The sequence below is a fragment of the Mastomys coucha genome, chromosome X (genome assembly GCF_008632895.1).
Source record: "Mastomys coucha isolate ucsf_1 chromosome X, UCSF_Mcou_1, whole genome shotgun sequence".
Lineage (NCBI taxonomy): Eukaryota > Metazoa > Chordata > Mammalia > Rodentia > Muridae > Mastomys > Mastomys coucha.
This window is the reverse complement of record NC_045030.1, coordinates 106,055,974-106,076,922: the sequence shown is the minus strand read 5'-3', so window position 1 is coordinate 106,076,922 and position 20,949 is coordinate 106,055,974. Positions and strand designations below refer to the sequence as shown.

Below are 20,949 nucleotides of genomic sequence, written 5' to 3'. Positions count from 1 at the left end.
CTGTATAGGTTTCTGGCCAGCTCTACATGGTGTCAGGAGGTGACAAAACAGCTGTGGTGTGAGACTTTCAGTAATTAAGCTGTGTGGGAGTCACTTTATGCTCCTGCTGATAAGCCCAATAAATTCACTGGCTCAGCAAGCTTGTTTGTTGTTGGTGCTCTATCTACAGTGAGCGGACATTTACTCACCTTCCCCCAGGGAAAAAAGTTCAGGCAATAAATGGGATCTTCATAGCATCTAGGGTTCCCCTAAATCAGGCAAAGCTCATGTAGGGTAGATAACTGTATCAAGAATTTATTAGACACTACAAAAGAGAAGAGGCCATGCATGTTTCTTTGTCTCTTGTTCTAAGTGACAGCAGGGAACTGAAAGACAACTGATTTTTGTCCCCTACCTGAATGTGTGCTGCTGCCTCTGATCCTGACACAGCATGGATTTACAGCTGAAACAACAGCCAGACGACCCCAATAACACAGCCAGGGTAGTGTGGAACAGCTGGTAGATGGGGCTGAATGACTTAACACAGTGACACTTGACAACATTTTTTTTAAACAACACTATAATTATAAAGTTGAAGGCACATCTTCGGCAGAAATATCAATTACATGCACATAAGGAAAAAAACAAACAAACTAAACTACAGAAACGAAATATTGCACAAAGTTGCCCGCTCCTGTTTTGGATTCTAACCAAAATTTCATAATACATTTCTTTAAAAACACAAGGTTGAGACACCTGGTTCTGGCTACAAAAATCAATTATTATCAACATCATTAAAGAAGCTAATGTGACTGAGAATAAGAAGTCATGCTTTGTGTGATATCTACTTACTCATATCAGACTAAAAGAGTTGGTAAAGATTTGGCATGAATCTCTCTCTCTCTCTCTCTCTCTCTCTCTCTCTCTCTCTCTCTCCATATATATATATATATAAAATTTGGTAAAGAAGTAGTTTTTTTAATACAGAAAACAAAATAACCCAAAGGAGTGATTATCAGGAATGTCTGTATAAAATGGTGAAGGAAGAAGAGGAGGAAGAAGAGGAGGAAGAGGAAGAGGAAGAGGAGGAAGAGGAGAAGGAGAAGCAGAAGAAGGAGGAGAAGGAGGAGGAAAAGGAGGAGAAGCAGCTTAAGCTTTAACCAGATGCCTCATACAAAGAAAATAACAAAGTAGAGTAAAATAAATATGAAAAATACTTTAAAACAGAATCTACACATAATGGAAAAATCCTCTACTATAGGTTTTTGATTTTAAGCTGTGTACAGAAAATATATGCACACTCACATTTTTGGAAACATCTTGTCTACAGTGCTATTTCAATCATTCTCTATATCTATCTGAATGAAGAAATTTTTAAAAAATTTAAAGCATAATATAAAATTATTTGTTCATAAGGCATCAAATTTAACTTTCTAAAATGTTGATACTAAAGTAGGAAAAGCAACATTTCTATTTCACACCTAAAAACTATCCTTTTAAAACTACAAGAGTAAATATTCTAGCTGTGTTTTAATCTTAAATTCAAAAGGCATCTTTGGATATTTAAGTTAAAAGGTGGCCCCTAGCTGAATCCGCATTCACACTGGACAATAAAGTGTCCATGGTGCCTTCTGACGGGGACAATGGTTGCTGAGTGAATACAGGAGAGTGGCAAGGAAAGTATAAAGAACCTCAAAACAGATATATGTTCTCTCTCCCTCTCTTTCTCTGTCTCTCTGGCTATCTCTCTGGGTATGAGTATATATATGTATATATATATGTGTACATATATATATACACACACACACACGCACGCACTTACAAAACCTCATTACTTAAATGGGTGGCCAACTGAAAACAATGTGCTTGATCCCCTCTCTAAATGACCCTCCTCTCCTAGGAATACAGCCTCTCTCAAACAGGTTCTTTTCTTGTAGTGAGACCTGAAATGCTATCCTTACTGTCCTATAACATGACGTGGAGGCAAGAGGAGGACTCAACAACACATACAGAACAGAAGGAGAAACTGGGTGACGACAGAGGGACTTAATGTTCTTAATTTGGATCCAGATCAAGAAGAAACTACTAGACATTTCTAGTTTAGCTCTTTCTTCTAGAAGCCAATGAGCTATATTATGATGATCTGCTAGAATTAAGAAACAAATATACAAACTCAAACTCTTAAGACAGCATAAGTATTGGTTTAAAATAGTTTAAGCATATAAACTTATTCATACTTCATTAAAACAGGTTTGCCTTTCTAGATTAATAGCACCTTCATCAAAAGTTTCACCTCTCTAAGATAGCTAAGTTAGAAGTTAGGTCTTTTCCAATGGAAAGACAGCATTGAAAAATGTAAACGTTGTTGCATGTTAGATGTGAAGGAATAAGAGAGAAAAGAGGTGGAGTGGACAAAACCCATTCTCCATTTCACTTTATATTCCAGTAATATAAAAATGATATGTATACTCAATATTGACTTAAAAAGGAGAAATCAACATTTTCAGAGCACAAATTATATGTTAGACATTATGCTAGTAGCTTAAAGTATGGCATGGAAATAAAAGATTAAGAGTTTATAAGCACAAATATTTTGAATGAAAGAACAACATACTTGACTACAAGATATCATACACCCAGAATATTCTGATTTCTCTATTACAGTTTGGTGTATATTTTGATAAAAGCAGCTTTGTGTGATAAGACTATTCTAAAGTCATTTTGATAAGTTATCTAAAACATAAGAGGTAACTAAAATTTTATTAAATTACAATATACCAGCCATGTGATTATATCCCAAAATATGAATTTAATGAGACCAAGTACTTCAATATGGCCCATATATGTTAATATGTTAGTGTTAATCTTTGAAGAACTTTTCAGTGAAAGAGGTTCAAATGTTAAGTTGCTAGACTGTGACTGATGGAGAGCCTCCATCTACTACGAACAAAGCTGAACTTGGCAGGAGAGAACTGAAAGCTGGCACAGAGCTAGGGAAATCGAAGATTTTGAGATTTCTGACAACAGTGGGAAAACAAAAGGGCACAAACTCTGTGGACCTTATGGTCTTCTGAGCTACACAATATGATCAGAAAAGGGAGATTTTAGAAGAGCCGTCAGCTACGAAAATGTTTTAAGACAAGGTCTTAGTGTGTATAGTCAAGGCTGGCTTTGAACTTGTAATCCTACTGCCTCATTCCAAGTAATTGTTGTCAGTTATTTTTATCCAGGAAAAACCCACCTAAACTTGGCTCACTTGAAAGGTGGTGACAAAAGCCATCCTGTAGGCTCTTAGGAACTAAAGGACAAGGATACATGAATTATGAGGTGAAAGCAAGCCTACAATAAATAAGGCACATCTATTTTAAGACAGTTGTAACCATTTTCCTTCTGAACTAGGTGCTTTGTACAGTGTTTTGAAAGCCATTGCTCCCCTGTGGGGCAAGGATACAGGCTCAAGAATACCTTCAAAATCATGCTCTCAAATCTTCACATTTTTAATTGTCCTGTCTTTGGGCACTTTTTTTTTCTTTTTGGTCAAATAAAAATGATCTGCCATATTAGCAACAAGTTAGCAACTTCTAACTATAGAGTTTGTTCTAAACTCGCTGCACTACCCTCTGTATCCCTAATGAAACAAAAACTGCTAGGCATTTGTTTTAGATAATGCCAGGTTCAGAGCTCCTGCCCTGAGAAAGATATTTTCGCCATTACCAAATACAACTTAGATAGAATCCTGCACATAAGAGCATGAGATTGACATAAGATCCTTCTACATCAACGCAAGTGCTGTGTCAGTGTACACGAACTTCAGCCAGCAGCATCCCCCAAGGCCTTTTACAGTGTGGTATCCTCATCCTCCCGGAAGTCTCCCACCAGAAGCGAGTGCTTGTCAGGTTCACTAGTAACAACGCTGTTCAGGGAGCGTTTGTCAGACAGCAGTGAATTTATGGAGGCTCTGCTGTAGTTGACAATCCGGTCCAGCAAACCCAGTCTTGGAGAATTTCTGGAGGCATCATCTATTCCAACATGAACGCTGATTTCTGAAGGACTCCTCTGTCCTGTGTGGCTCCGGGGACGCAACTCATAATTGTCATATGTTGGTTTCTTATAACTATGGAAATTTAAAGCAACCAAATGTTAGCTAGATGCTTGGTATATGTACAAACAAAAGGAGACTTGCCCAGTATGAGGTATCTAAAAGTAGCTACTGCTGGACAACTTGCTTAGAATGAACTTCATGCTGTCACACAATCCAAAGTCCTGTTTCTCAATGCTAGTATATGACCGACCCTTGAGCTCCACTTTGGGTTTATGTCTGCAATGCATACACTACATAAAAATAACAACTACTTAGCTTTTTCTTTTTGTTTTGAGACAGTATCTTTACTATGTAGCTTAGGCTAGACTATTTGATTCTCTCACCCCTTCCTCTGAGTGCTGGGATTGCAAGTGTGTACCACCACACACAGCTTGCTAATATTTATTAGTTACTACCTAATAATTCTTTTTTTTCTTTCTCTTTTTAAAAATTTATTTATGCATTTACACCCCAAATGCTGCCCCCATCCTGGTCTCCCTCCCAGGGTTCCTCCTCCCTAGTTGTTTGGAAGTCTGGGAAGACGGCTCAGTGGATAAAGTGCTTGCTATACAAGACTGAGAACCCGAGTTCGAATTCTCAGCACCCACATGAAAACTGAGTGTGGTGCCTGGCACCTCTGATCCTAGTGCTACAGAGGTGAAGCAGGAGTCTAGAGGCTCATTTCCAGCTTCGCTGAGCACGTGAAGCCCAGATTTCAGCCAGAGACTCTGACTCCAAATATAATGGAAAGAAAAACAGAAGGCACTCAATGTTGACCTCTGACCTCTATGTACATGTGTATACCTGTGCATACCCTACATATACACGAGTGCATGTCAGACACACATACACAATTATTTTGGCATACCCCAACAACACAAAGAGTCAAACCTCCTAAGAAAAACTGGCTGTTACACAGCCTATGAAATAGCAATATAAGCTCGTCATCATACTCACAGCTTGAGGAAAAGGGAAGAAAGTACTACAGAGACAGATGAAGCAGCCATGGCTGCGGATCCCATCCAGGGTTGTAAAACCAAACCGATGGGCAGGAAAACTCCTGGAAACAAGTTTGGATTAGAGCAGGCAGGACTAAATGACTCATCAACACATTTCCAACACATGCACAATTTATTTTGTCATGTCGTCAGTGTTTTATCTTCTTGTTTGTGGAGATGTGTGCTGCTGTCAATTTTTCCTTAGTAGAGTGCTGCCATAAATATTTGCGTGCATGTTTCATGTACTCATGTTTAACAGTTTCCCCAGGGGGCATGCCAGGGGGCGGACTGCTGTGTGTTGACAGCTGTAGCTGGGTAGTCACCACTTCTCCAGTGTACCTGGATTCCCAGACACCAGCCAGCTTGTGTCCTTCAGCCTCCCAGCCCTGCGGAGGTGCAGGTGCAGCCACCCTGTACTGGGAAGGTCCTCCCTCCCTCCCTCTTTCTTCCTTCCCTCCCTCCCTCCTCCCCTCCCACTCTCCCTTCTTTCCTTTCTTGTTTTTTGAGGCAGGGTCTCACTATGGAGCCCTGTCTGTGTGTGCTGTCTCCCAAGACTAAGATTAAATTAGGAATGCAGTATCATACTTGGGCCAACTTTTGTAAGTTAAAATTTAAATCTTTCTGTGTGTGCATGTACCCATCTCCCAATCTTAAGTTTTTCGAGGCAATGCCATGCTATGTAGCCTAACACCTGGAACATGGTATACCAGGCTAGCCTTGAACTTGCTGCCATGTTCCTGTCTTTGTATCCCAAATGCTGGGATTATAGATGCAAGCCACCATGTCCAAACACATTGGGTTTCAGTAGACATTTTAATAGTTGCTCTTACGTGGACATAGATTTGAATGTTTAATTTTATGAGCTTACCTGGATTTTTCTATTTTTCTTACAGTAGTCATCATCTTTTTAAAAAGGATTTAAAAAAAATCTTTTGCTGCATGATTTAATCTTATTGGACATTGCTTTATAGGCATTTATGTGGCCCTGGGCTAGACATCTCTGTAGTTAGCTTACATTTCAAGCCAGACAGAAGAAGGAGAAGGTTTTATTTTTATTAGTTCCTCATTTTTACTAGTTCGCTGAGAATTTCCTATGTCATTGTTAATGTAGGAAAGTTACAGATGATTATTACACAAGTCTGTTAGTGTTTATTGCTCACATTCCTACAGTCACTCTGTCACCTGATCTCCCAGTCTAAAAGAATACCTGCTGACTCCAACAGAACAGTACACAAAAAGCAGGAAATTCAGAACTATGTGACAAGAGCAAGCTGATGCAGAGTCAAAATAACCGGAAGGAAATTTAAAATGGTAATAGTGGTTGCATTTAAAAATAGTAGCAAAATTATGCATAAATTCCTTTTATGCAGTAAAAATAAGTGAATAAATTATATATAATACATATTTTATTTTTTAATATTTATTTTTAATTTTAATTATGTATGTATGTCAGCACAGAATTCTGTACCATTTTTTCACCATTTACTTAGGTGTGAAAAATTTTAAATTATAACACTAGAGGGAAAATTAAAAGTATCAAGATGTTTATAAATTTTTTAGGCTATAATAAACTTTGTTGAACATGACTGCTTTTAACAGTGCCACTCACCACACTAGCAGGGTATATGTGAAAACTAAGGTCAGCACTAAAATCAGTAAGCCTACTCTTCCAATGCTGTAGGTATTTAATGACTTTAACCACCAAAGTAAAAACTGTTAAGACTCACATACCAGCAGCGATGGGAATTCCAACCAGATTATAAATTAGAGCAAAGACAAAATTGATTCGAATCCTCTTGACTGTTTTCCTTGACAAGTCAATACTGGCCACAACATCCAGAAGGTCATTCTGAGAAGAGAGATCAGTGATATCAGTGACATTCCAATTCATTAGGACTGTCTCTACATGTCACTGTACAATGGATGCCAAGGGACACACTTGGAATTGAGCACAAATTTCGGATACTGCTAAGCCTTAAGTCGAGGTTGGAAACAAAATTTTTGAGGGTTCTGAAAATATTTTCATGGTTGTCAGTGAATATTGTTGCAGATAATTATATTATTGTTAAATCTTATTTTCACATCAGAAGCTTGTTATTCTCATTTGTATTGCTGGCCTGAGAAAGTCAGGATATATGTAGTGAGAGTATCCATCCATCTACCCCAAACTCTGTGTCTTTATAGCTAGGAATATGGGACTCGAGACAGAATCTCTGCACAGTATGTTTCCAGTATCACCACTGACCATGTCAGGCAATCTGCCCCTCCTCACACCTCAAACCACAGGACCTATTCTTAGTGTACTGCCTGCTAACTCACTGTACCACCAGAGCTCTAGGACTTACCCTTATCAAAACCACATCAGCTGCTTCAATGGCTACATCTGTGCCTGTACCAATGGCAATTCCGACGTTTGCCATTGCCAGAGCTGGAGAGTCATTGATTCCATCTCCTACCATTGCTACACGTTTGCCCTCCTCTTGAAGCTGCTTCACCTTAGCAACTTTGTGGGAAGGTAGAACTTCAGCAAACACCTTAGTGATGCCAACCTATGAGAAGAAAATCAACTCAATACATTTCAGGAAGTAATATTAAGCACTGCAAATAGTGCTGAGCTCAGAATAATTAGCCATCATTTTTAACCTGTCAAATACTTACATTTTAAAAGACTAAAAATAATCCAGTGATAATGGAGAAAAATGAGCATTCCTCTTTTTATTTTTTAAAATTATTTATTCATTTTTATTTTATGTGCGTTGGACTTTTGGCTGCATGTATGTCTGTGGAGTTACAGAGGGCTGTAAGCTGCCATGTGGGTGCTGAGAATTGAACCTGGGTCCTCTTTGAAGTGCCGCCAGTGCTTTTAACTGATGAGCCATCTCTCCAGCCCTGACATTCTTCCTTTTTATAAGACTTATTTATTTTTATCTTATGAATGTTTTGCCTATGTGTATGTGCTAACACTGTATGTGTGCCTGGTGCTTTCAGAGGCCAGAAGTGGGTGCTGAATACCCAATAATTGGAATTAAAGATGGTTGGGAGCTACTGTGTGTGTGTGTGTTGGGAACCAACCCTGGGTCTTCTGCAAGAGCAGCTAGTTCTCTTAAGGGCAGAGTTATCTCTCCAGCTAGGGAGCAGTCTTCTGAACTGTTTGTATTGGACAGAATGATACCATCTTCAGGTGGACAGAATTTGTCAAAGTGTGCACATCATCTGCTCTGGAAAAAAAAACAGCTTTTAACTATATTTTGGACAGGCTCTGTTGTGTCTAAATATGTCAAGGGCATTTTTATTGCCTCTTTAAAAAAATGTAAAAATTCAAAACTACCTAGGGAAATAGCAATATAGGTTATCATCCATCTGTACTAAAGAATTCCACGCAGCAGTCTAGAAGGAATAATATAACTTTATATGCTAAGATCTGGGAAATATTGAATATACATACATATATACATATCCTAAATAAACTATAAAATGATCCAATTAGTACTGAAATAGCATAACTCTATACTAGTATACAGGAGAACTCAACAGGGAATGTGGAAAATGTTACAAATTCTTTACAACTTTCATATTCTTACAAAAGAATACACTCATACAGTCCTGTAATTTACTAGAAAGGGGCCATCAAGATGGCTCAGTAGGTAAAGGTATTTACCATCAATCCTGATGGCCCAAGGTTAATCCCTAGAATCTGCAAAGTAAAGAAGAGAACTAACTCCCACAAGTTTGTCTTCTGATCTACACACACTGAGTGTCACATGCATGTAAATACATACATACTATATACATACCTACTAGGAGAAAAGACATTCTAAGTTTTTTTTTATTATTGAAAAATACTAGAGGTTACACAAATGTAGGCTTAAGAAAAAAAGGTATGTCAGGGAAAAGGGTCTCACTGGTGGCATCCAAAACAGATCAAAGAGGAACCTGTATGCAGTGGCGGTGTTTACAGTAGAGGATGTTGAAGGCTTGGCAGCACTGCTGAAAACTATGTACATCGTTTCAAAGGAAGCATCAACAGAAACCAGTGTGCAGCAATGTCACTCAAACATCTTACAAGCTAAGCAAATACCTTTTCACTTACATCAGTAACATACAAAGTCCTTCTACCATATCCTGCGGATTGTTTTTAAGCAGTCAGGTATATCTATTTGATAATAGTCCAAACAATAAGTGAAATGACAATCTTAGCACTTAAATGGAAGAAAAAATTATATATTTAGAATCAGATGTTAGCACATGTTCCTATCCCAATAACTAAGTAAGCCAGTTAATTACCTGAGAAGCAATAGACCGAGCTGTTTTACTGTTGTCTCCAGTCATCAGAACGACTTCTAAACCCATAGATTTCAGAATGTGTACAGCCAGCTCTGCCTCAGGTTTCACAGTATCAGCAATAGCGATCAAGCCACACAGCTCATCTAATAGGAACAGTAGAAAAACAGTTGGAATACGATGAATGAAGAATAACAGAATAAATAATAGAATACAATTTCAGAAAGAAATTAATTTTGTTAAGCTGTTGAGAGCTGATTTAACTCAAAGTATCCTAATCTTGAACAAACTTTATATGTCACATGTTCTGTGATAAGCTTTCATATTTGGCTGTGGAAAATTCATAAAGAGGGTATTTAATGAAGGTAGTACTAAGAAAACAGAAAGACGTCACTGAACATTAAAAAATATGCTCTTAGGTATTAAACTCGTTTTAGCTAATTTAAAAGCATGGGAAACTAATAGGTGAATGTGATAAAACTGGTATTTTATATTAGGGGAAACTGCATGAGGACTCAAATTTAAATTCTGAAACCTTAATACTGGGCAATAGGGTCAAGACAGGAAAAACGGGGGCTTGTTTGCTGTCAGGCTAGTTCCAGGTTCACTGAGAGACTCTGCCTTAAGGTACTAAGGTAGAGAGTGACAACGTAAGACATCTACTGTTCTCTGGCTACCATTTGCATGCTTGTGTGTGTGTATACACACACACTACAATGAAGTAAAATGTCAAATTATCACTATTTGCTGATGATATGATAGTAAACCTAAGTGACCCCAAAAATTCCACCAGAGAACTCTTAAACCTGATAAACAACTTCAGCAAAGTAGCTGGATATACAATTAACTCAAACAAATCAGTGGCTTCCTCTACACAAAGGATAAACAGGCTGAGAAAGAAATTAGGGAAACAACACCCTTCACAGTAGTCACAAATAATATAAAATACCTTGGTGTGACTCTAACTAAGCAAGTAAAAGATCTGTATGAAAAGAACTTCAAGTCTTTGAAAAAGGAAATTGAAGAAGATCTCAGAAGATGGAAAGATCTCCCATGCTCGTGGATTGGCGGGATTTATATAGTAAAAATGGCCATCTTGCCGAAGGCAATCTACAGATTCAATGCAATCCCCATCAAAATTCCAACTTAATTCTTCACAGACTTAGAAAGAGCAATTTGCAAATTCATCTGCAGTAACGAAAAACCTTGGATAGTGACAACTATTCTCAACAATAAAAGAAATTCTGGTGGAATCACCATCCTGAACCTTAAGCTGTACTACAGAGCAGTCATGATAAAAACTGCATAGTATTGGTACAGTGAAAGGCAAGTAGATCAATAGAACAGAATTGAAGACCCAGGAATGAACCCACACACATATGGTCACTTGATCTTTGACAAAGGAGCTAAAACCATCCAATGGAAAAAAAGACAGCATTTTCAACAAATGGTGCTGGATCAACTGACAGTTAGCATGTAGAAGAATGCAAATGGATCCATTTTTATCTCCTTGTACAAAGCTCAAGTCCAAGTGCATCAAGGACCTCCAAATAAAACCAGATACACTGAAACTAATAGAAAAGAAAGTGGGGAAGAGCCTTGAGCACATGGGTACAAGGAACAATTTCCTGAACAGAACACCAATAGCTTATATTCTAAGAACATGAATTGACAAATGGGACCTCATTAAATTGCAAAGCATCTGTAAGGCAAAGGACACTGTCAATAGGACAAAATGATAACCAACAGATTGGGGGAAAAAATCTGTGCCAATCCTACATCTGATAGAGAGCTAATATCCAAAATATACAAAGAACTCACGAAGTTAGACTCCAGAGAATCAAATAACCCTATTAAAAATGGAGTACAAAGCTAAACAAAGAATTCTCAACTGAGGAATACCGATTGGCTGAGAAGCACCTAAAGAAATGTTCAACATCCTTAGTCATCAGGGAAATGCAAATCAAAATAAACTTGAGATTTTACCTCACACCAATCAGAATGGCTAAGATCAAAATTCAGGTGACAGCAGATGTTGGTGAGGTTGTGGAGAAAGAGGAACACTCCTTCATTGTTGGTGGGATTGCAAACTGGTACAACCACTCTGGAAATCAGTTTGGCAGTTCCTTAGGAAATTGAATATAGTACTACCAGAGGACCCAGCTATACCACTCCTGAGCATACACCCAGAAAATGCTCCACCATGTAATAAGGACATATGCTCCACTATGTTCATAGCAGCCTTATTTATAATAGCCAGAAACTGGAAACAACCCAGATGTCCCTCAACAGAGGAATGGATACAGAAAATGTAGTACATCTACACAATGGAGTACTACTCAGCTATTAAAAGCAATGAATTTATAAAATTCTTAGGGAGATGAATGGATCTGGAGAATATAATCCTGAGTAAGGTAACCCAATCAAAAAGAACACACATGGTATGCATTCTCTGATAAGTGGATATTGACCCAGAAGACTGGAATACACAAAGTATAATCCACAAACACAAAAAACTCAAGAAAAAGAAAGACCAAAGTGTGGATACTTCATTCCTTCTTAGAAGGGGGAACAAAATACCCATGGAAGGAGTTGTAGAGACTAACTATGGAGCAGAGACTGAAGGAAGGACAATCCAGAGACTGCTCCACCTGGGAATCCTTCCCATATTCAGTCATCAAACCCAGATACTATTGTGGATGCCAGCAAGTGCTTGCTGACAGGAGCCTGATATAGCTGTCTCCTGAGAGGCTCTGACAGTACCCAACTAATACAGAAGTAGAGACTCACAGCCATCCATTGAACTGAGTACAGGATCCCCAATGAAGGAGCTAGAGAAAAGGATCCAAGGAGCTGAAGGGTTTGCAACACCTTAGGAGAAACAATATGAACTAACTAGTACCTCCAGAGCTCCCAGGGAGTAGGTTTAACCAAAACAATCAAGCAAAGAGTACATGTGGTTGGACTCATGGCTCCAGCTGCATATGTAGCAGAAGATGGCCTTGTTGGGCATCAATTGGAGGAGATGCCCTTGGTCTGGTGAAGGCTCTAAGCCCCAGTGTAGAGGAATGCCAGGGCTAGGAAGCAGGAGTACATGAGTTGGTGAGTAGGGGGAGTATGGAGGAGATAGGGGGTTTAGGAGGGGGAATGAAGAAAGGGGATAACATTTGAAATGTAAATAAAGAAAATATCTAATAAAAAACCAAGATGTGTATCACTATGTCTGGCTGCAAGGTAAGTTTGGATTCCCCCTCCCTTTTGTGGTGCTGAGAATTAAATTTAGGATCCAACCGGAGATTGTTTTGCCTTTTCTTTATTTCCAATTTAGTGTTTTGCTTTTATCTTGTCTTTTTTTTTTGGACAGGGCCTCAGGTAGCAGAGTTTAGGTTTGAACTAACTATAAAACTAAGACTTCAACTACTGGTCCTCCTGCTTCCCCCTCGTAAATGCTAGGATTACAGGTTTGTACCACTATGCCTGGTTGACTTGTTTCGTGAGATAAGAGTCTTCCTCTGGGGCCCTTAAAGTCGTGATCTGCCTATCTCAGGCTCCCATGTGCATGTGCCACAACAGCTGATGAGAAAACCCTTAATTAGTAACAATCAGAGTTTGTAATACTTTAACTTCGAATTCAAGCCTCTTTGAAATAAACCTCATAGTTTAAGTCTCATAGACACATAAAACAATGACTGAAGTCACAGTTATGTCGGTGTATTTAAGAGAAACTTTACCATCGATTGTCACCAATACAGCAGTCCGACCTCTTCTTTCATGTTCAATCATAGATTCGTCTACATCATTACTTATGACAAGACCATTTCTAATCATCCATTCCCGGTTACCAATGAGGACTTTGTACTGCTGAGTATTAACCACGTCTAGAAGCACAGAAATAACATTCAGTAAGCTTATTTAACCTTGAAATCCATCTCATGAGGCAAGTTTTTTCCTGCCTAGCTTTGCAGTCAGTGCATTTTCGGTAGAATATAACCTATAACAGTGATTTTCAAGTTTTCCAGGAATACATTCTGCTCTTTCATACCTCTGAGCCCATGTTGCTATGGACACTCAATGTCCTTAACCTTTCTCTCCAAATAGCAAATTCCACCATACTGTTGATGTGCCAGTTCAAAGGCCGAGGATATATAGCTCAGTGGCATGAGTGAGGCTCTAGATTCAATCTCCAGCAAGACCGGGGGTTGGGGAGAAGTGTAAGAATGTTATTAGCTCAGAGATTCCCTTCTTCCTGAGGTTTTCTCTTTGACCCTCCACCAAGATTCAAATACTTATTGTGAATCAGAAGCTGAAAGTCTATGGCTGCATGTAAATATGTAACTGTGTTGATGTCTCATTTTAAACTTGTAACCACTAATTTTTGTTTGTTTGGTTGGTTTTGGTTTTTCTAGACAGGGTTTTTCTGTGTACCATGTCCCAGAACTCATGCTGTACACCAGGCTGATCTCAAACTCACAGAACCACCTGTCTCTACCTCCCAAGTCCTGGGATTAAAGGTGTGTGCCACACTAATTTTAAGTGAGCTCTTACCTCTTTTGGACAGATGCTTGACTGCATGTCTCTAGTACATTCAATCTTCAGGATGACTATTTGACATTACCTCTCCTTATCTCTAACTTTTCCTCCCCCATTCTCACCCAATATGCAATTGCTCTTGCTATCATAAGAGAATGTGTCATGGTTAAATTGCCACAGCTCCTGTGTCTCCTAGGTGAACACAACTTGTTTCCCCTGTTATAAACAGCCTGAGCTTGCTGAAGGCCAATCTTTCTACCTGTGTGCTAGGTTACCCTCCTTTGCCTACTCTCTTCTCTCCTTCCTAAATAATCACTTTCTACCACCTCTGCTGCATATTGTCCTATCTTTAAAAACAGAAGACCCCTCTCGTGCTCGCTGCGCTAGCTGGCATACCTCTGCTTCCATGCACAGCAAAACTGCTCAAAAGCATTGCCCCTACTAGCTTTTTTTAAACTCAAAAAAAAAAACCTCAAAAAACAAAACAGACAAACAAAAACAAACCACCACAGGCTATTGCCAATGTTATTTGGTGCTCTCTACTCCTAAGGACCTATTGCTCAAGTCAATACTTACTTATAACACAGGACATAGAGAAGTTGAGCTGGTGCCTAACTAGAAGCTTCACTCCAACTGACTAGAGTTCATGGTACTGAAAGGTGTACTGCATTCCTGCATTCCACTAGAGCAGAAAGGTGGCCATCAATATCACCACTCAACTGCAAACCCTGCAACCTACAACATGACCTGCCTGGAGGACATACTGGTACAATAGTGGCACATATGCTATGGGAGTAACTTAACCACGTTTTAATCAGATTTAAGGTCTAGCCCATGAGTTGGACTATACCCATATCCAATACTACTAAAGTAACCAAGACCCTAAGACTGGAAAGATCATAGGTCTAGGCTAAAACATAATGCTATTATTTTGTTAAAGGAACACAGTAATAAAATGATATACTATGATACCCTTAGAGCAGCACTTCACTCATCCCACATTGGAGAACCTTCTTCTTGAAGAAGACAGAAATTAACATAGAGATCCACAACTGTACAATATGCAGACTGTGGAACTCCCCACAAGACTCCAGGATCCTCCGATGCTGGTGGGAGTCCAAGCTGGTACAACCACTCTGGAAATCAGTCTGGTGGTTCCTCAGAAAACTGGAAATAGTTCTACCTGAAGACCCAGCTATACCCAAAAGGTGCTTCAACATATAACAAGGACACATGCTCCACTATGTTCACAGCAGCCTTATTATTAATAGCCAAAACCTGAAAACAAGCCAGATGTCCCTCAACTGGAGAATGGATTGTGTAGTATATTTACACAATGGAGTACTACTCAGCTATTAAAAACAAGGATGCTGGGCAGTGGTGGCGCATGCCTTTAATCCCAGCACTTGGGAGGCAGAGGCAGACGGATCTCTGAGTTCAAGGCCAGCCTGGTCTACAGAATGAGTTTCAGGACAGCCAGGGCTACACAGAGAAACCCTGTCTCGAAAAACAAAAAACAAAAAACAACAAAACAAAACAAAACAAAACAAAACAAAAAAACCCAAAACCAAGGACATCCTGAAAATTGCAGGCAAATGAATAGAACTAGAAAATATCATCCTGAAGTAACCCAGATGCAGAAAGTCACACATAGTATGTGTTCACTTAAGTAGATATTAGTTGTTAAGTAAATGATAATTAACCTACAATTCACAGAGCCAGGGAGGTTAGGTGAAGAGGAGGGGTTGAAGGCGGATGCACAGATCTCCTTGGGGAGGGGAAATAGAATGGAGTTTGTGGGTAGACTGGGGCAGATGAGGATGGGAGTGGGAGGGATCGTGTGGTAGTGGGAGATGGGATGGAACTGAGGAGAAGTTGGGGGCAGTAGAAACTTCCTGGAATCTATGAGGGTGATCCTAGTGAGGACTCCTAAGTGACAGGGAATACAGAATGTGAACTGGCCATCTCGAATAGCCAGGCAAGGCTTCCAGTGGTAGGACTAAGTTATATTTGGTTTAGTAGTTGGCCAAGGGAGTCCTGTGGAGATGTCCAAACAACCCAGCCTGATACTAGGACAGGTTTGTTCTCTGCAAATTGACAGCAGGGCCCCATGCAGACTACATCTGCACAGCTCATTGAACACGTAAAGGTCAGGCTGGTGCCTGCATGGAACTTTCACCCCTATATTCTAATCTCTTTGGTATGGGAAGATACTCTGCAGACTAATCAAAGAAAAATGTGGACACAAACCCAGCCACAAACCTTTTGATCTACATTCTGTCCTGCCTCCATGATATGGTAGTACAATGGTGGTTTAGAACTTGCGGAGTAGCCAACTAATGTCTGATTTAGCTTGGGGACCATGCCATGAAATAGAGTCCATTTGTGACACTGGTTGGATGGTCAGGATCCAGAGATTGGATAGCCCAGGGACATAGGGTAGAAGCAAACATGACTGGTCAAAAAATGAATGAAATTATTCTTAATGATATTCTGCTATACTCATACATTGGTGCCTTGTCCAGTTGTCATCAGAGAGGCTTCCTTGGGCAGCAGATGGGAGTCAATGTAGAGACCCACACCCAGACATTCGTTATGCGGAGAGTCTAAATTGGAGGTCTCCACTGGGTCCCTCCCCTCAGAATTTTGTGGAATCCCACAGAAGAGGGGTTGGAAATATTGTAGGACTCAGAGGCAGGTAGAGGACACCAGGAGAACATGATACACTGCATCAACTAAGCAGGATGCATGGAGGGCTCACAGACACTGAAGCAGCAAGCATGGGGTCTGGCCCGGCAGTGGTGGCACACGCCTTTGATCCCAGCACTTGGGAGGCAGAGGCAGGAGGATTTCTGAGTTCGAGGCCAGCCTGGTCTACAGAGTGAGTTCCAGAGACAGCCAGGGCTACACAGAGAAACCCTGTCTCAAAAAACAAACAAACAAACAACAACAACAACAAAAAGCATTGGATCTGGATGGGTCTGCACCAGGTGCTTTGCATGTTATGAGTGTTAGCTTGGTGTTTTATAGACTCCTAACTGTAGGAGCAGATGTGTCTCAGACTCTTTGCCTGTTCCTGGGACCCCTTTCCTCCTGCTAGGTTACCCTGTCTAGCTTTGGGTGAGGGCTTTTGCTTTGTCTTACATTATTTTGCTCTGTCATGCTTGGATGTTGTCTCTTGCTATTTTCTGATGGGAGATGGAGAGTGAGTGGATCAGGGGGAAAAGGAGGTGGGGTAGCTGGGAGAAGTGAAGGAAGGGGAAACTGTTGTCAGGATGCATTGCAAGAGAGAAGAATCTATTTTCAACTTAAAGAAAGAAAAATAAGAAAAAAAGAAGAAGCTAAAAGAGAAATCTTCAGATTACTACAAAGAAATCAACTTACTTGAGAGATGAGCATCAATAATCATAGAAGATGAAGTTGATGACCTTTCATTAATTGCATCAATCTGCACCAGGGATGCATTTTTAATGTTATTTTCTTCTATCTTCAAGTTACTCTTCTGTAGCAAACCTTCAATATTGGTGACTTTACAGCTAATTCCACAGCCTGGTACAACCTGGAAATCTGTACAGGTACCCAGGGTTTCAGTGTCCAGCTCCTAACAAACAGAAACAGAGCACACTAAATAAATAAACAAAGAATAAACAAATGCTGTAGTATTTTTAATTAGGAAAGCAGTGTTAGAAGAATGAAAGAAGATAGGCACTCAAAATTTTTGGTGCAGGTACAAACTGATAAAACCATCTGTATAAATGTTAATAATGGTCATGAAAAATGAAACTGTGAGCATCCTCTGATCTAAAAATTGCACTGATAGATGTTTAACATAAAGACAGACTCGGAGAAATTAGCAAGAATGTTCAGTGTGCGCTGGAAACAAAACACCACTCACAGAACCGAATACAAAACAATGCGGTAGGCTTGAATTTCCTGATAGGGAAAATTCATCTAATAAAATAAAAACCAAGGTCATTGTATGGTTTTCTAAGTAAAGTTTTGAATGATAAATGCAGGTGGGCATAATGGCATACACCTGGAACCCTGGCTCTTAAAAGATGGAAATCTGCGCAAGTCCTGTAAGTTCAGGGTTTACCTGGCTATAAAGCAAGTTCCAGACCAGCCCCAACTATGTAATGAGACTCTGTCTCAAAAATAGCATCATAAGCTAGGTGCAATGACACATGTCTATAGGCCCAACCATGTGGAAACTGAGGTAGAAACAGCACTTACGCCCAGGAACTTAGCACCAGCCTGGACAACATAGGAAAATCTTTGCTCTTATGGCTCAGTAGTTAAGAGTACACACGACTCCATCAGAGGACTAGAATGTAAGTCCCAACAGCCACATTAGGCAGCTCAGAACTGTAACTTCATCTTCAAGGTATCCAACACCCACTTCAGGTGTGCATACACACACAGGAAATAAACCACATTTCTAACGAAACTAAACTAAATCTTTACATAATTAAAGAAATAACATTAACATACATTTGTGAACATACCAGAAAATGTTTATTAAACTTTATAAATTTTAAAATATCAATAAAGGCATCCTAACCATTGGGCAAGAACTCACTTTTAAAAATTAATTGGAGATTCCTAAATGGAAAACACTTGAAGAGTAGGAAGCAAGGAGAACTGGCTTTTTTAGCTGAGAGTTTAAGCCACAGATACCAATTATTAAATTTTGGACTGAGAATTATGTTGGGGGGAAGGAGTGAGGGTTCCATTTTTATGACCTAAATTGTGCTATCAATATACATTTTACTTCTATTTTAATGTTTTATGTCAAATGAGTTACCATGTGATAAGATCAGAATTAATTTCTTTTTATGTTTACAGTTGTCTACATGAACAAAACAGTACACATTTTGAGACAAGGTCTTATTCAGTCTAGGCTGGGATCAAGTTCACTATGTAATGAAGATGACCATGAAATTTTTTGTTTGTTGGTTTTTCGAGACAGGGGTTCTCTGTGTAGCTTTGACTGTCCTGGAACTCTGTAGACCAGACTGGCCTTGAACTTAGAAATCTGCCTGCCTCTGCTTCCTGAGTGCTGGGATTAAACATGCTCACTTCATAGGTGCCAGGGATCAAAACCTGGGCCTCAAGCAACTAGACGAGCATTCTACCAATCCAATTGAACTACACTCCCAGCCCCAACCCACTCAATTAAATAAGAAAATACGATTGTGATTATATACACAAAATGTAGTCAGAGGCCAGCCCAGATTAGGTCTGTATCATTCCTACATGAGATGATAACATAAACATGAAAGGTAAAATTGTACCTGCTTGCAATATTTGGTTACAGCTGCTCCTAAAGGATGCTCGCTGCTACTTTCTGCAGTCCCCACAATGGCCAGGATCTTATTGCGTGAGAGTTTGTTGCTTTCCACGAGAACCTTTACTTGATTCACTACTGGGGTTCCATGGGTAATGGTTCCAGTCTTATCAAAGACCACTACCTTTACCTGGAGAAAAGTTAAAAAACATAATGCACCCATGTAACATCATCTTCCCAGAAATAAGAAACAGGTTTCTTTTTAACAGGCTGACATTTCATTTCTTAATAAAAACTGGCCTTTGTCTTCACAACTGATCATCTCTGGATGAACAAAAGGCATATTAAACTACGCTCCTGTAGCAACTAATTTCCTTACCCCCACAGTTGAGTTTTAATCCTGTTAAATGTCTGGGAATCTGTGTTAAACAACTAGAGCTGTTAGTCATGGATTGGCTGTTAACAGGTAATTAAGAGTTGTCGCTGGCATCCCTAGGGGAAACACAAAGGTTTTCAATATAATGAATTAGAGATCTATTAGAGAAATCTGAGTGGTAAACAGATGACTCTGAGAGAAAATATAACTGTTAGGTTGTAGGGAATGCCAGCTGGTGGCTTGACTTAGCTAGGTCTTGGCTAAGAACTCGGGCTGTTAGAGGAAGCTCAGAGAAGCAGTTCGAGAAAGTCAGTGCACATAGGAGAAGAGAAAAATCTGGAGTTAGAGACCATGTTCACCTCACTATAAACTCAGAATGAGAACCTTGGAGACGGAACAGCCTAATGAACTGATACAGAACAAGATAGGGATAATCCTCAAAGCATCATCCGGACAAGAGAAAAACTGCTGTAACGGTGTCATGGAAACAAGAAGAGGAAAGCAGAGCAGGACGTTACAGATTAGACAACAGCATTATGGCAATATTAATTTCTTGATTTTCATAAATGTACTGTGGCCACATAAGGGAGTGTTCTTGATCTTAAGATAGGTGCCCAACAGCTGCAGAAAAGGAAAGACTTTTCTAGGTTTGAAATTATGCCAAATTTTTTTCCTCTAAAAACTAGTACCCTGGGGACTAGAGACTTGGTACTTAAAAGCGCTTTGTGTTCTTGCAGAGGACCCCAGTGCAGTTCCTAGCACCAGGACTGGGCAGGTCACAGCAACCTATAACTCTAGCTCTAGAGGATCTGACGCACCCTTCTAGCCTCCTCGGGAATCCATAAACACGTGAATATACACATAAAGGTGCACACACGAGTAGAAATAAAAACTGACCTTTAAATTTTTCCTTAGGGCTGGAGGGATGGCTCAGTGGTTAAGAAACTGGCTGCTCTTCCAGAGGACCCAGGTTTGGTTCCCAGCACCCATGTGGCAGCTCACAACTGTTGATTACTCCAGTCCCAAGGGGATTCAACACCATTTTTTTGACCTCGGTATGCATGTGGTACATGAACATACATGCAGCCAATACACTCATACACACTTAAAAACTTCTAGCCTGTACATATTTGCCAGCTATTCAAGGTTCCAGATTTGTTCTAAGCTATGTCTCCTCCTTGCACCTGTATATACTTTATATCCTCATAATGAGATTATATTATTGGGAGCACGGCTTTAATTGAAGTAGCCTTCTTTGAGGCCGAAGTCACAGTGCAAACTGCCAGCTGGTGGCAGCAAAGGCACTGCCATTGCGGGTACAAATCCCACAATGTGGAGTCAGACACAAGCACGTCAGAAGCACGGAAGGCCCTGGCAACTTTTTCCCAGGCAAGTGCTGGAGATGTGTGTAATCAGA

At 39.8% G+C, this 20,949-nt stretch overlaps 1 protein-coding gene across 3 annotated transcripts in view; it reads right to left on the bottom strand.

The window, feature by feature from the left end:
- Nucleotides 1-269: 269 nt before the first annotated feature.
- Nucleotides 270-20,949, bottom strand: part of Atp7a (ATPase copper transporting alpha) — a 114,789-nt gene continuing 94,109 nt past the window's right edge. For all 3 annotated transcript variants that reach the window (XM_031366465.1, XM_031366447.1, XM_031366455.1), the window contains exons 16-23: nt 19,164-19,346; nt 17,254-17,470; nt 13,071-13,217; nt 9,343-9,485; nt 7,404-7,607; nt 6,790-6,907; nt 5,018-5,120; nt 270-4,093 (exon numbers count right to left, since the gene is read on the bottom strand). In XM_031366465.1, the coding sequence (XP_031222325.1) occupies nt 3,817-4,093; nt 5,018-5,120; nt 6,790-6,907; nt 7,404-7,607; nt 9,343-9,485; nt 13,071-13,217; nt 17,254-17,470; nt 19,164-19,346 (1,392 nt within the window). In that variant the 3' untranslated portion in view covers nt 270-3,816. The remainder of the gene's footprint in view (nt 4,094-5,017; nt 5,121-6,789; nt 6,908-7,403; nt 7,608-9,342; nt 9,486-13,070; nt 13,218-17,253; nt 17,471-19,163; nt 19,347-20,949) is intronic.